Raw genomic sequence first — 12,710 nt, 5'->3', positions numbered from 1 at the left:
CCAGGACGGGGAGCAGGCACAGAGCCCGACTGTGACCCCGAACAACTCCCACGAGCAGGACGGGAACCAGGTCACGAGCCTCCAGGAAAGCACCCAACGCGGACTGTCCAAACCAGATCACAGCTTTCTTTATTGGGAGGGGGCAGGGGTGTGGCACGCCATACAGCATGCAGGACCTCAGCTCCCGGACCAGGGATGGAACCCGTGTTCCCTGTAATGGAAGCCCAGAGTCTTAACCACTAGACCACCAGGGAAGTCCCTACAGTTTTCAATAAAAGTCATTTTTATAGCTTTCACAGGAAACAGATTTAGAAATGGATGACTGGATCTCCTCAGGAGGGCCCCACTTCTGTCAGGCAGCTCCAACCTTCACTCCTGCTGAGGCCCACAGGCGCCAATTCTCCTTTTCAGAAACTGAGAGAGTCTGTGCTGCAATGGTCTCACTTGTTATGCACCCCAACCTCAGTGTGCAGCATCCCCACTTCTGCTTATAAGCCCTGACACCACACAATCCTGCATAGTCAACAAAAGCCCTGGAAAAGGTACAGATTCCTTATCCACAAGCTGGCCTCTAGACGACCATGGTGGACCCATGGCCAGAATGCACCAAAATTAGTAACGTCCAGGACAGGTCAGCGTCCACACTGCTCTCCATCCACTTCTCTCTTCTGGTACCATCGCACTTTTACCTTATAAAACACATCAGGCACGTACTGCTCGCTGCTGGACTCCTTGGCATAGCCGAGCTCAGGGGCATCCTTGCAGGGCAGCAGGCATTCATCTCGGACCAGGGCCATGCATTGATTGGACACCTGGTACCCTTCAAAGTGGACCTGGTTGTCGGGGCCACCTGCAAGAGAAAGACCTTCAATGAGAATCCACTGGAGGATGTTCAAAGCAGTGTCATTCCTCATCTCGGATTTGCAGAACCAACTCCCGTGTATGTGTCTTGGGTAGAATCAAAAAAGTTCGACTGCAGCTTCATGAGAGCTGTGGGCACAAAGCCGTGAACACAGGCTGTGGAAATGCCACTGCAGCTTCTCAAACAGGCCCACCAGCAACATGCTCTCTCAGAACTGGAGGTATGACTGTTAAACCTTCTCTAACACCCATCCAAAAGCACACTTGGGCTCCTGGATTTTAGTAACACAGGGATGTGAACAACAGAGCCCCATGTTCCAGCAAATTTCATTCTTGAGTGAATGCAGGAAGACGGATGGGAGTGAATGGGAGAAGACTAGTTACGCTAGTTATCTGCACACTGCAGAGGGCAGTCCTGACCTCAGACACCTGGACAGCCGGCATATCTGCGAGGCAGACGTGGACCCTGCTGCAGCACTTAGGCGGCCACTCTCCCTGCGCCGAGCCCTGCCCTCCATGCTAACCTTTCTCAGGTCCTACTCCATAGAAACCTGCCTCAGGGTTACAGTTCAAGATGAGGGTAAAACCCATGGAGGTGGTCAGGCAGGACCAATCATTCAGCCATCTTCCTCCCCTCCAGAATCAGGGTCACACCCTGACAACTGCGATAGCTTTGGAGAATTAAAAAAAACAAAAAGCTCTCAACATCTCTAACTTAGCTTCTTTATAAAAGGAGGATAAAGTACCGATCAAGGAACACCATCCATCTCCACCCCCAAGGAAAGGGAGAGAAATTACGCATCTGAGCATCTCACAGCACTACCAAGGACAGCTCAGCCCAGATCTGAAAGGACTCTAACTGCAGATCTTATTATAAGTGATTTACTACCTTACAGTTTTAAAACCTGTCAGTAAAGTGCCAATTTCAGAAGCAAAAATTCCACGGACAATCTGTAATTTCCAAATTCCCAACAACAGGTATGACTCAATAACTGAGAGTACAGGCAGCTCCTGACTTGGAGACTATTTATAATTCTAAACATGTACCAGTTCTTTGGGCTCATCAAATAATTCCCCATAGAAACAGTAATTAAAGGGGTTAGGTTACCATGGGAGCCCATGGAAGCCTAAAACAACAGTGCTCACGAGAAGCAGTTCTGAAAATCTGTGGAGGTGACTTTTGTTTTTCTTAATGAAGTTGGGCAGGGTGGGGCAGGAGCTGCCAGTTTTAGCAGGCTAGAGTCAAGGTGCCGGACGCCCTGCTATGTTCAAGTAAGTCCCTCACGACTAACAACCGCTCCACATCACACCTGGCCTTGAAATGTCCTGTGCACACTCCTATAGGCAAAACCCGTATTTGTGGAGACCTGGGATTAGAATCGACTGCATTTTATACACAACCACAGAAATATACTCATAGCTTTAACAGCGTATCATCTATGAACAGGATACCGTATAAGCTGAGGAAGGGCCCTGCCTGGCTCAGAGTTCTATGGAGGGCTGCTGGCTGAATGTCTAGGAATCATGTCACTGATGCCTACAAAGGGCCCGCCCACAAGACTGGCAGCCCTCCACAGTGCTGTCCTCAGCAAGCATCAGTCCCCAAGCACTTGCTGGCTCATGGAGTGTACTGTCTTATTACACGTTCCTTCACTATTATTTTTCCTTAATGTTACAGTCATCCTACAACTCTGCTTTCTTTTTAGAATCAGGTGTGTAGGCTGGTATATTATCTATGAATTTTACTTTCTGGATAGTAAAGACGTGTCATAAATGTACTGAAGAGCAGGTATCAGGTCTGATAGGTTTGAGAACCACCAGCCTAAATGCCTAGACCCAGAATCTCAGCCTAAATGAAGCGAGTGGGGGTTATGTGATGTAGGAAGTTGAAAGAGAATACTTTCCTCCCCTGTGTCAAACAGAAAGCTGGCTTGGCAAAATTCTGATAATGTACAACCTGTCTCTTCTCTGTTTTCCCCCTTGGCTCCTGCTGCCCTGAGCGTTCTCATCACAATAGGTTCCCTGCCCCATAAGGCCCTGGTAGAAGGACTCTATGCTACAAAATTAGTGCTTTCACTAATCCCTATCCAAACTCCCATCCACTGCCTTAAGCACCTGACCCCGTTAATTCACGTTAACATGTGAACGATGCTGCCATAGCCTCTTGTGCCCCAAAGTACATTCATTTCAAAGAGAAGGTGCCTGTCACTCTAAATGGATCGCAAATCAAATGGATCTTAAAAATTCAGACAGCATGAAAGATGTTTTCCTTCATGGTTCCCATGGCAGTGGTAACAGGCTCAGCTGGGATTAATAGGGGATATAGTTACTTATGGAAAAGGAAATGGCAACCCACTCAAGGATTCTTGCCTGGAAAATTCCATGGCTAGAGGAGCCTGGCGGGCTAGTCGATGGGGTCATAAAGAGTTGGACACGACTGAGCACATATTTTTTAATATGCTTTAGGATGTTTGTAAACTGGGTTTTTAAACTAGAAGAAGTGTGGTAACCATGAATGAACTGGATTATCACCTCTGTGATGGAAGAACTCAAGGCTTCACAGGATCAAGGTTAGTGTTTAATAAACTGACCAAAGAGACTGTTTTTATGAGTTGGTTTTCCAAGTTTCAAATTCCTACTCCTTTTGAACCATATGGTCTTATACTTGGCTTTTTTCTAGGACAGCATCTCAAGTGTATTATAGAAGATTTGGTGGCACTTTTTTACAGGCCATAATCTTTTATTACTATGTATTCATGACGTATGGGCTTCCCTTGTGGTTCAGCTGGTAAAGATTCCGCCTGCAATGTGGGAGACCTGGATTCAATCCCAGGGTTGGGAAGATCCCCTGGAGAAGGAAAGGCTATCCACTCCAGTATTCTGGCCTAGAGGATTCCATGGACTGTATAGCCCATGGGGTCACAAAGAGCTGCACACGACTTAGCAACTTTCATGACATATATGTAACATGTAATACAATAGACACAATATCACAAACACACTCATCACTCCCAATAAAAGCTTTATGGAAAAGATTTCTTAAAATGACACTTCCACTCATAAATAAACAAGTAACAGGAACAGTAAATTCCTTTTCTCTTACTTAACCAGAGCCATCCTTGGTTACTGGAAAGGGGCAAAGGCAGCCTAGAATTCAGATCCAGAACCAAGTGAACCTGGACTAAGGCTAAGAGAGTGGACCAGAGGAGGGCTACACCGAGGCCACGATTCTAGCATTAACAGTTTGGGGCGACGCTGAGTTCAGGATTTCTGCCACAAACCAGAAAGAAGAATTTTATGTCTCACAGGCCCATTCAGAAAATCTATTGTAACTACGTTAACAATGCAAGGCTTTTCTGGTTGCTCACTAGTAAAGAATCCACCTTTCAACGCAGGAGACCCAAGTTTGACCCCTGGGTTGGGAAGATCCCCTGGAGAAGGAAATGGCAACCCACTCCAGTACTCTTGCCTGAGAAAACCCCATGGCAGAGGAGCCTGGTGGGGTCACAGGCCACAGGGTTGCAGAGAGTTAGACATGACTTGCTGACTAAACCAACAACTGGGCAGCAGAGCAGGCTAAACACAGACTTGACATGATTTAATCCTTTCTTTCCTACATCCATTCAGGCCTGGTACCAGGGTGAGGCAAAAAAAAAAAAGTGCCTAAAAAAGAATGCAAAGAGGAACAAAACCTATCGACAGGGTAGTAATGGTTATAACACAACTCTGCCTCCATTTATACCTGTAGCCACTGCAGTAACAAACTTGGATCCAAAATGTCCATCTGGAGATAGTCGACATATGTTGGGATGCTTATTTTGGAAGTCTCCTGCAGTGATACATTCTTCTGAACTCAGGAAATAGGTGTCCTAAGAAAAGAGAACCAGCATATCAAGTTCTACAGCATCTTGTCAAAATATGCTTCTATTTCTTCTTTAGAAAATAGTAAGAACTAAACTATGGCACGTCACAAACTACAGTGAAACGAGCACCTACACTTACTGTTACCAACCCCTCACAGAAAACCACTTGCAACCAGTAAGGCCAGAAGCACGTGGCAATTCACCTCACGGGCTGACCTCTGAAAGGCAGGGCTTTATAAAGGTAAGGAGGATTTTGATTTCCAACACAGAATGAACAGACTCAGCCTTAATTTACCAACAACAATGTGTTGAAAATAATGTGGTCTAAAAACAAGAAGCTGTGCTGAGATGCCCACGAGTGCAGCCCAGAGCTGGTCTGTAACAAGGTCCTGTCAAGCAAACATGCCCGCCCCACCTCACCTTATTTCGACTGTATCGAACTGTACCCTTCCGAGTATCTTCTGAGACAAGGTCTGTAAATATCCAGCCAACCTGCATAAGAGAGAAAAATACCTTCTGAGTCTCTCCCTGAAACAGATGATGAATGCCTTCTAGCTTCTGCCCAGAGAGGAGACTCCTGGGAGTCAGTCCTTTCTTTCTAGGTGAGTCAGCTCCTCAGCTAAGCCATTGTCCAAACCAGGGCTCTCAAACAGTACTCAGCTGACACTGGTTGTCCTCCCCCTGATGTTGCCAGGTGGAGATGAGGGCAAAGAGCAAAGCTCATTTATGTGTTAGAAACTAAGACTCAGCACCATCTCTGGGCCCAGCACTGTGCTAGGTGCAGGGGACTCTGGGGTGGTCAAAACTAACAGAATATCAGTGAAAAGGGAATTGGCACTCTGGAGAGAAGGAGAAACAACGAGCAAGCAAATAAAGACAGTGATACTTCAGATGCTACGGCTTTCTCCATAAGACAGGAGAACATACTCCCTAGAGAATGCATTTAGAATAAAAGTAAAAACACAACAGAGACTTCACCCAGCTACTCCTCTGAGCTCCAGTGCAGGGCTGAAGGAAGCATCTGAGGGTACAGGGATCTGAAACGCCAATCCCAGACCTCAGCACATTCAGCCTTCCTGGCACATCCTGCTACAGCAACAGTGCCTGTCCATGTGCTCGGTGAACCCTGGCCCTCCTGTGCCCATGAATCTCACAGCTGGTTACCCTTCCTGAACCAGAACCTGGCTGGGAAGTTAAAGAGCGATGATGGAATCCAGACACACACCCATTTCAGTCCTTCAAAGAAGTGACCTGGTGCCTGTGACCCTCTCCAGTACAACCCTGACATGAAACTCTTCAACTCCATCTCCTGCAGACATGACCAGCCAAATCAAGAGACTTTCGTTTTCTTTAAAAATGCCCAAATGAACAAAACCCCCAAGGAGGATGGCAATGGAGAAAATGAGACTTAAGGGATAAATGTAATTTAACCATTAAACAAAACAGAATCAAAATCAAGCTGAGATAAGGGCTAAGGAATTAGTGTTTGGAGAAAGGCATTTAAGTAATTTCAAGATCTTCTACTCTAGTGTAGCGTTGGTGGTATAGTGGTGAGCATAGCTGCCTTCCAAGATCTTCTACTCTAACATGAACCAAACATTTACAACAAAAATGGGTTTAAAATAAAAACACTGATTTCTCTTTTCAACACGAGAAACTTTCAGAATTTAAACCAAAATATGCCCCTAAATCATGATACTGACTCCTTTTTAGAAACAACAGGAGTCTTTTTCTTAAAATGAAGTAGTAACTTTGCTCCATAGCATTCCTGGGTTATAAGGCTCATTTCCAGTCTTCCCCCATTTATCTGTACAGAGTCTATTTCTCCCTGTCTAAACTGATTAGGAAACAAACGATAAAACTTACATAGTGAATTTTTAAAATGTGTTCAAATTCACATTTCAACATTGTCTATAAAAAGTCGTCTTTACAGTTCCTAGGAACTCTACCAAAGATGTGAGATAAACTAGACAAACAGATTCAAAAAGAAAACCCTCTGTCTTCTAACTGCCCAGAAAACTAGCAAGGCTTATATGCTCAGATGCCTCAATTACAAACAGGAGGTTCAATGAGGACTAAAGAGGAACCACCAGAATCTCCAAGTACAGGGGAGAGAAAATGATCCGTGCAGACAGACACGTGAAGGGAGAGCACACACCCAGAAGGATGTGCCTTAGCAGGCAGGTGGGACAGAGCCTGGTGTCAGGTCCCTTGCAGCAGAAGTAGGGGTCTTGCTCCTGCGGCTTCTTTCCTGGCTCACTTTGAGGCAATCCGCAAGAAGTATGTCTGGTGGATTTACATGTAACAGTCCCTACACTGGCATCCTTTTTTAGGCACCCAATAAATACATGTGAGGCTTCAAAACGTGCAGGGTCTGCATCTGACCTTGAGCAGCTGGGAGTTCAGTCCCGGATCAGGCCTGGCCATGCGACACACCTAGATGTCCCCAACACAGAGCCCAGGTCCTCCCTCAAGGACAAAAATAGTCTCAGTACCTTCCTCAGGCCAAGTTTGGCAGCAATTTCATCAACCACCTCGGCCTTTGGGTCTTCAAGAAGCTCCAAGCTATTCTGTGTACCAATCTGTGAGGGTATTAAAGAGAAGGTGGATTTAGAGGGGTTCAGGAAAGCAGCAAGCAGCTCTGCTCCATTTCTGGTCGGTTGTCACAAAGGAGCACCAATCTCCCTTGCCAAACAGGAGATTTTCAGCAGCAAAAAAGCTCAACCAGATCCATAAGCCAAGCCCTCCAGGCTCTTTCCTTCCAGGGCTCGGCTTTGCTTTTAATCAAGATTCAGAGAACATGAAGAGCCGATATTCAGGCTGGTTCACATTAGCAGCTCCACATGAAATGTGTGGTTGTTCAGGACTAGAGAAGGCTCTCTATACCTTAAGGTTCCTTTGTTTGGGATAGAAGTTAGGTTCAAAACTCCCTTGGATAAATAGTTTAACTCCAGGTAAGCTTGGCTAGATTAAGCAAGGTTAGAGTTACAAAGTAACATTCATTCCCAGAAAAAACAGCCTTGGAAAACCTGCACACAACTTCTACAGGGACAGTGCTTAGTTTCACCGGCAAGGCAGAATAAGAGAGCACAGAAGATAAGCACACTCTAAGCCAACAAAAGGGCACCTGAAATGGGTATCCTGTTGACTGGTGAGGAGAGCGCTCAGCTCGGGGCAGTGGGGGGGCCTGGGCTGGCTCACATGCAACCTACACTGGCCACAGGACTCCACTTCTTGCAGTAGACAAAGCATGCTGACATCTTTAATCTGCACCAAAATGCAGCTCATAGGTTAAGCATCATACTGAGCAGAAGACACGGCTATGAACAGGAAAGTGAAAGTAACTCCAAATTGAGTTATGCTAATTGGGTATATCCTTGTAAATTAGTCAAATCCTGGCAAAATAACAAAAGAACTTTATGTTGCTGGGTATGACCCATATGGAGATGATTAATACATACAGGGCACAGGTCAAAGCACAAACTCAGAACAAACCTAAGGATTTTTGTTTCATGACATGTGGCATCATGAGCTTCAACTTCTAATGAGCTGGAGGTTATTAGAGCTCAAATGTTTCAACCTCCAGGATCCCCAGTTTGGGAGCTCTGATGATGCTGTGAGTAGTTTCGACGCCAAAGGATTCTGATTCCATTTTTTGTTCAATCGTACTCTTAACAGAACTGTTAAAATACTTCATGAAAGGACCCTCCTCAAAACTGAACTGGAACATCATGAAGGGCCCTCCTCAAAGCTGAACTGGAACCTCATGTGCTTCCAAAAGCAGATCCCGCTTACAGAGCACATTCAGCAGCTGAAGGGTTGGACAAGCAGGGTCTCTGGGTGAGCACCTACTGCCATCTTCCATCTCCTTACAAGTGAACCATCACAGAAGGCCTGGTCCAACATTTCCTCTGTGGCTCTCAATAGATAACAAGAATGTCAAGGGGGTAGACGACACACAATCTGTATAAATACACCCAGGGAAGAACTGGTATCTCTCCAGGAGCCACACACCTGCACCGGCCACAAGCCCTGCAGTTCCAGACCCTGGTTTATTAAAAAAAAAAAGGGAACCAGCCATGGCAAGATCTCCAGAGCACAGCACAAGGTGACACACGTGTATGGCATGGTGCCCACCAGAGAAAAAGAAGACAGCAGTATCTATGTACCCACTTATACTAAAAAAAAATCAAACTTTACAGATCTAAGCCAAAAATTGTTTAAAGTGAGGGATACCTGTAGGGGAGGGAGGAAATCAGATGAAGGGGAAGACGCTGTTTGTAGCTCTCACTTTGCAAACATGCAAATTTCTTTTCCACCATTTTTTAAAATAAAAAATTTCAGGCATACAACAAAGTTTAAAGAATCAGTAGTGAACACCTATACACCCACCACCTAATTCAGTCCAACATTTACTATGTTCCATTTGTTCCTGTTCATGCCTCAACGCATTGCATTTTTGTGTTTTTGCATCACAGTAACCTGTAGGAACAAGACCCTCTCCTAACTATCTCAACACATCATAAACCAGGATGCAACACAGTTCCAGTCTTCACTTTTGTAGTGAACTTACTATATATAATAAAACATTATATTACACATATATATATTATACAACCATATAAAAGTTTTATGTAATTGTACAACAAATTTAAATACATATATATAAAACCAATCCTTAAATACTGAAAATCAAATGAACGTAAATGTTGGTTATAACCTGTTGGTGACATAATCATACAAAGAAGATCTTCCAGGCAACTTTAAACACAGAAACCAACTGCTGGTCCCTAGTGGGATATACCCTAGGGACTCTACCCTTCCACCTAAACGATTCTAAACTGTTTTCAGTCCTACACTGGTGGTAATCTTGATACTGTTATTAAGTTATATGTGTGGCATAAGATAAAGAACTAGAGTAATTTTGTGACTCTAATTTCATAATTCCTAGGATAGGTGATAGTAGGCATGAGCAGAGGAGATAGGGAATCAGAAGACAGCAACTTTATGACACTTTGGGGGAACTGACAAAAGTGGAATAAGATGGCAGATTAGATCTATATCAAAGTTCAACTTACTTAAATTGCTCAATGCACTTGTTATATAAGAACGCGTCCTTATTCTTTGGAAACATACACTGAAATATTTAGGGGCTATGTTCTTAGTCTCCAAATGTTCTTTTTGAGTGTGTCTACAGACTGTGGCAAATGATGCAATAAGAAAAGAAACAAGCAATCTGAAAAAGGCATCCCATAGAGCCGTCAAAATAAAGCAACAGAGACCCACAGACTGTAAATCCTGTTCACGTCTACCTGAGGAGGCTCATAAATTGCAGCTACTTCAGCCCTGATACCAAGAGGAATGTCTTTGTGCTCCGTGTACCGTCCATACAAGTACCCGAAGTGCTGGTTCCCCGTCTTCCTCCAGAAGTCAAGGAAGCGGTCAGCAACTGTATGATTCTCAAACATGATGTTGTCCACATGTCTGTATTTCTGTAGAGTTAACAATAGGTTAAATTCAAGCACTCAATAAAAAATAATTCTTTTAGCACAAACCATTCACAAGTATCTTTTACCTAGCTTTTTAAACACACAGACTTTAAAAATGTGCTCTGCCCTTCAGACTACTTCAGATTTTAGCAGGTAGAAGGGGTAACGGTGGGATTCCTCAATAAATTAATTCAAATTTATCTCGCTGGGGGACATCCCTAGCAGTCCAGTGGTTAAGACTCTGCACTTCCACTGCAGGGGGGAGTATTCGATCCCACATGGGATTTCACCTAAAATAAAGGTTTTCACATTTTCTAAGTCAAAAAAAGTTTTCAAAAAGAAATTAAGACAGAAAGAAAGAAAAAAGAGAACTAGAGTGATGGATGGAAGGAAGGAAAGAAAGAAAAGGAGAAAGGTTCTCAGTCAAGGAGGTCATGGGATTCTAAGCAGTTAAACACGGGCTGGCAGCGGCAAGGCAAAGACAAGGCGAGTTATTCTTGGAGGGCTGGACGATAAGAATGGAAAAGGCCAGAATAACTACACAAAATTTTCCCTGAGCTCCTTCTTGAGCCAAGGCTCCTTCCTGAGCCCAGTTCCCTTCTTAACCTGGCTTGGAAAGATGTCCTGAGCTGGTCCCAGGACAGTTCTGTTTATAGTTGAGCCATAGCCAACTTCCAGAGCCACAGTTTCTTAAAAGGCAAAGTCACAACCACTAAGCATTTTAAACAGTCACCAAGAAAATTTTGCCTCCATATAAGCCAACAAGACAGAAAACTGAAGGCTCTCCTCTATGCTTGAAGGAGTTAGAGATCTTTCCTTAGCCATGAACATAAATATACTGCTTTCTGCATCTAGATGGACAGACAACATCTCACCTGTCTGTTCAGCGTGATGGCACTTGGCTGGCACTTAGTACAGATGCCGTTAGGCCATGGAAGGTGTCCCTCACACCCTGATTTAATCTTGCAACTGATGTTCTCCAGGGCAACAAATTTCCCCCTGAACAAGAAAATGCAACTTAATTAAACATTACAATGGTGAAAAGTTTAGCAGGAGGCTGGAAATAAAATGTAAGATACCTTACACTTCCTGAATAGAGTTCTCAGGAGCTAAACACGTGGTAGCAACAGCAGGGAAAATGTGCTAAAATTTATTCTAATGGAGTTCTAGCTTTTGTCCCGTACACTTAACACTGTACAGGATTCAGAACTATTTCTGACAAAAACAGTTCGTTTTCACTATCACTAACATCTATGAAGATTTTCAAGAGTACTGCTGAATATCTAGATTTAACCTATGCCTCTGAGAGAAAATGAAACTCTTTTTAAATTTCATCAGCTTAACAGAAATATTTACATAATGAGTCTAGTACTTAAGATTTCTGTACAGAATTCTTATCCATAGAAAAAATGTGATTAGGATACATAACAAAGATATCACCACTCTGTTTTTGGTCAGTGAGGATGTCCTGGGCCCCACTGGACTTGGCGGTGAGCCTGCACAAGCGTCTGCAACCTCTGTCGCTTTCCTGTTCACAAACAGCCCAGTGAGCAGCACTGTCCCCACAAGCCAGCGGCATCATGAAAATGACAGCACTTGGGAAGCAAGGGTTACCACCAAGGCTACGTGTTAACGACAGCGACAAGCGAGCCCTTGACCTAGACTGACAAAAGGCCAGCAGACCTCAGCTCACTTGTGCTCTGGTCCAGACAGCTTCAGAGCTTACCCCACGGACAAAGCAAGAATAGGCTGCTGGTAGATTTTTTTTTTCCCTGATCTAAGTTTTTTTTTTAAGTCATTTCAGGATGTCAGCAGGCTGTCAGAGAAAAACTACAAGCGGGCGAACATGACATTCTTCAAGAAATGTTGCTGAGTTGGGTTCAACCACCATCTCCTCTCGCTGCACAGACAGGAATCATAAAATCCCAATAAGAAGTCCGTTCCTTTTTGGTGAGGTGAACACATCAGCAGGATGGGGCTGCATGGCAAGGACTTGATGTAATTCAGAAGAAATCAAAGTGCTCTCAGCTTGCCACTGTCATAGCTGCTCTGTAAGAGCCAGCCGTCCCCGCTGCCCACCTGCACCCACCCTGCCCGCCTGGCTGAGCCTGCAGATGGCAATGCCGAGGCACCAGAGGCCAAGCCAGGGGTAACACCCTACCTCGGCCTTACTATGGCTGTGAAGTTGAGATGCTAACGAGGCAGGCTCCAGGGCAAAGGGCTGACGGGGGCTGTGAAACAGGAGAGCCAAGAGGACTGGGGGGAGGTGGTCAGGTTTTCCAAAAAGCAGAGGGAAGGTGTGCTCAGACTCCACAGACACAGGACTGGCCACTGTCATACCTCATCTCATCCATCTTCGCAAACAACTAGCTGCCAGGACACCACATACCCGAGAGAAGGTTGCCAAGGTACCCCTGGGCCTTCACAGTGGCCACCGCCAGCCTGGCCTCTGCCCTGCACTGGGCACTGCGGACTACAGCAGGTACCAGAGTCTCCA

At 44.9% G+C, this 12,710-nt stretch overlaps 1 protein-coding gene across 1 annotated transcript in view; it reads right to left on the bottom strand.

The window, feature by feature from the left end:
- Window positions 1–12,710, bottom strand: part of NPLOC4 (NPL4 homolog, ubiquitin recognition factor) — a 50,162-nt gene that overhangs the window by 20,565 nt on the left and 16,887 nt on the right. The window contains exons 7-12 of the mRNA XM_019981243.2: window positions 11,089–11,212; window positions 10,037–10,216; window positions 7,220–7,306; window positions 5,145–5,216; window positions 4,604–4,730; window positions 690–850 (exon numbers count right to left, since the gene is read on the bottom strand). Of these exons, the coding sequence (XP_019836802.1) occupies window positions 690–850; window positions 4,604–4,730; window positions 5,145–5,216; window positions 7,220–7,306; window positions 10,037–10,216; window positions 11,089–11,212 (751 nt within the window). The remainder of the gene's footprint in view (window positions 1–689; window positions 851–4,603; window positions 4,731–5,144; window positions 5,217–7,219; window positions 7,307–10,036; window positions 10,217–11,088; window positions 11,213–12,710) is intronic.

This window comes from Bos indicus, chromosome 19 (assembly GCF_029378745.1).
Source record: "Bos indicus isolate NIAB-ARS_2022 breed Sahiwal x Tharparkar chromosome 19, NIAB-ARS_B.indTharparkar_mat_pri_1.0, whole genome shotgun sequence".
Taxonomy (NCBI): domain Eukaryota; kingdom Metazoa; phylum Chordata; class Mammalia; order Artiodactyla; family Bovidae; genus Bos; species Bos indicus.
The sequence above is the reverse complement of the archived record's forward strand: the minus strand, read 5'-3'. Positions and strand labels throughout refer to the sequence as shown.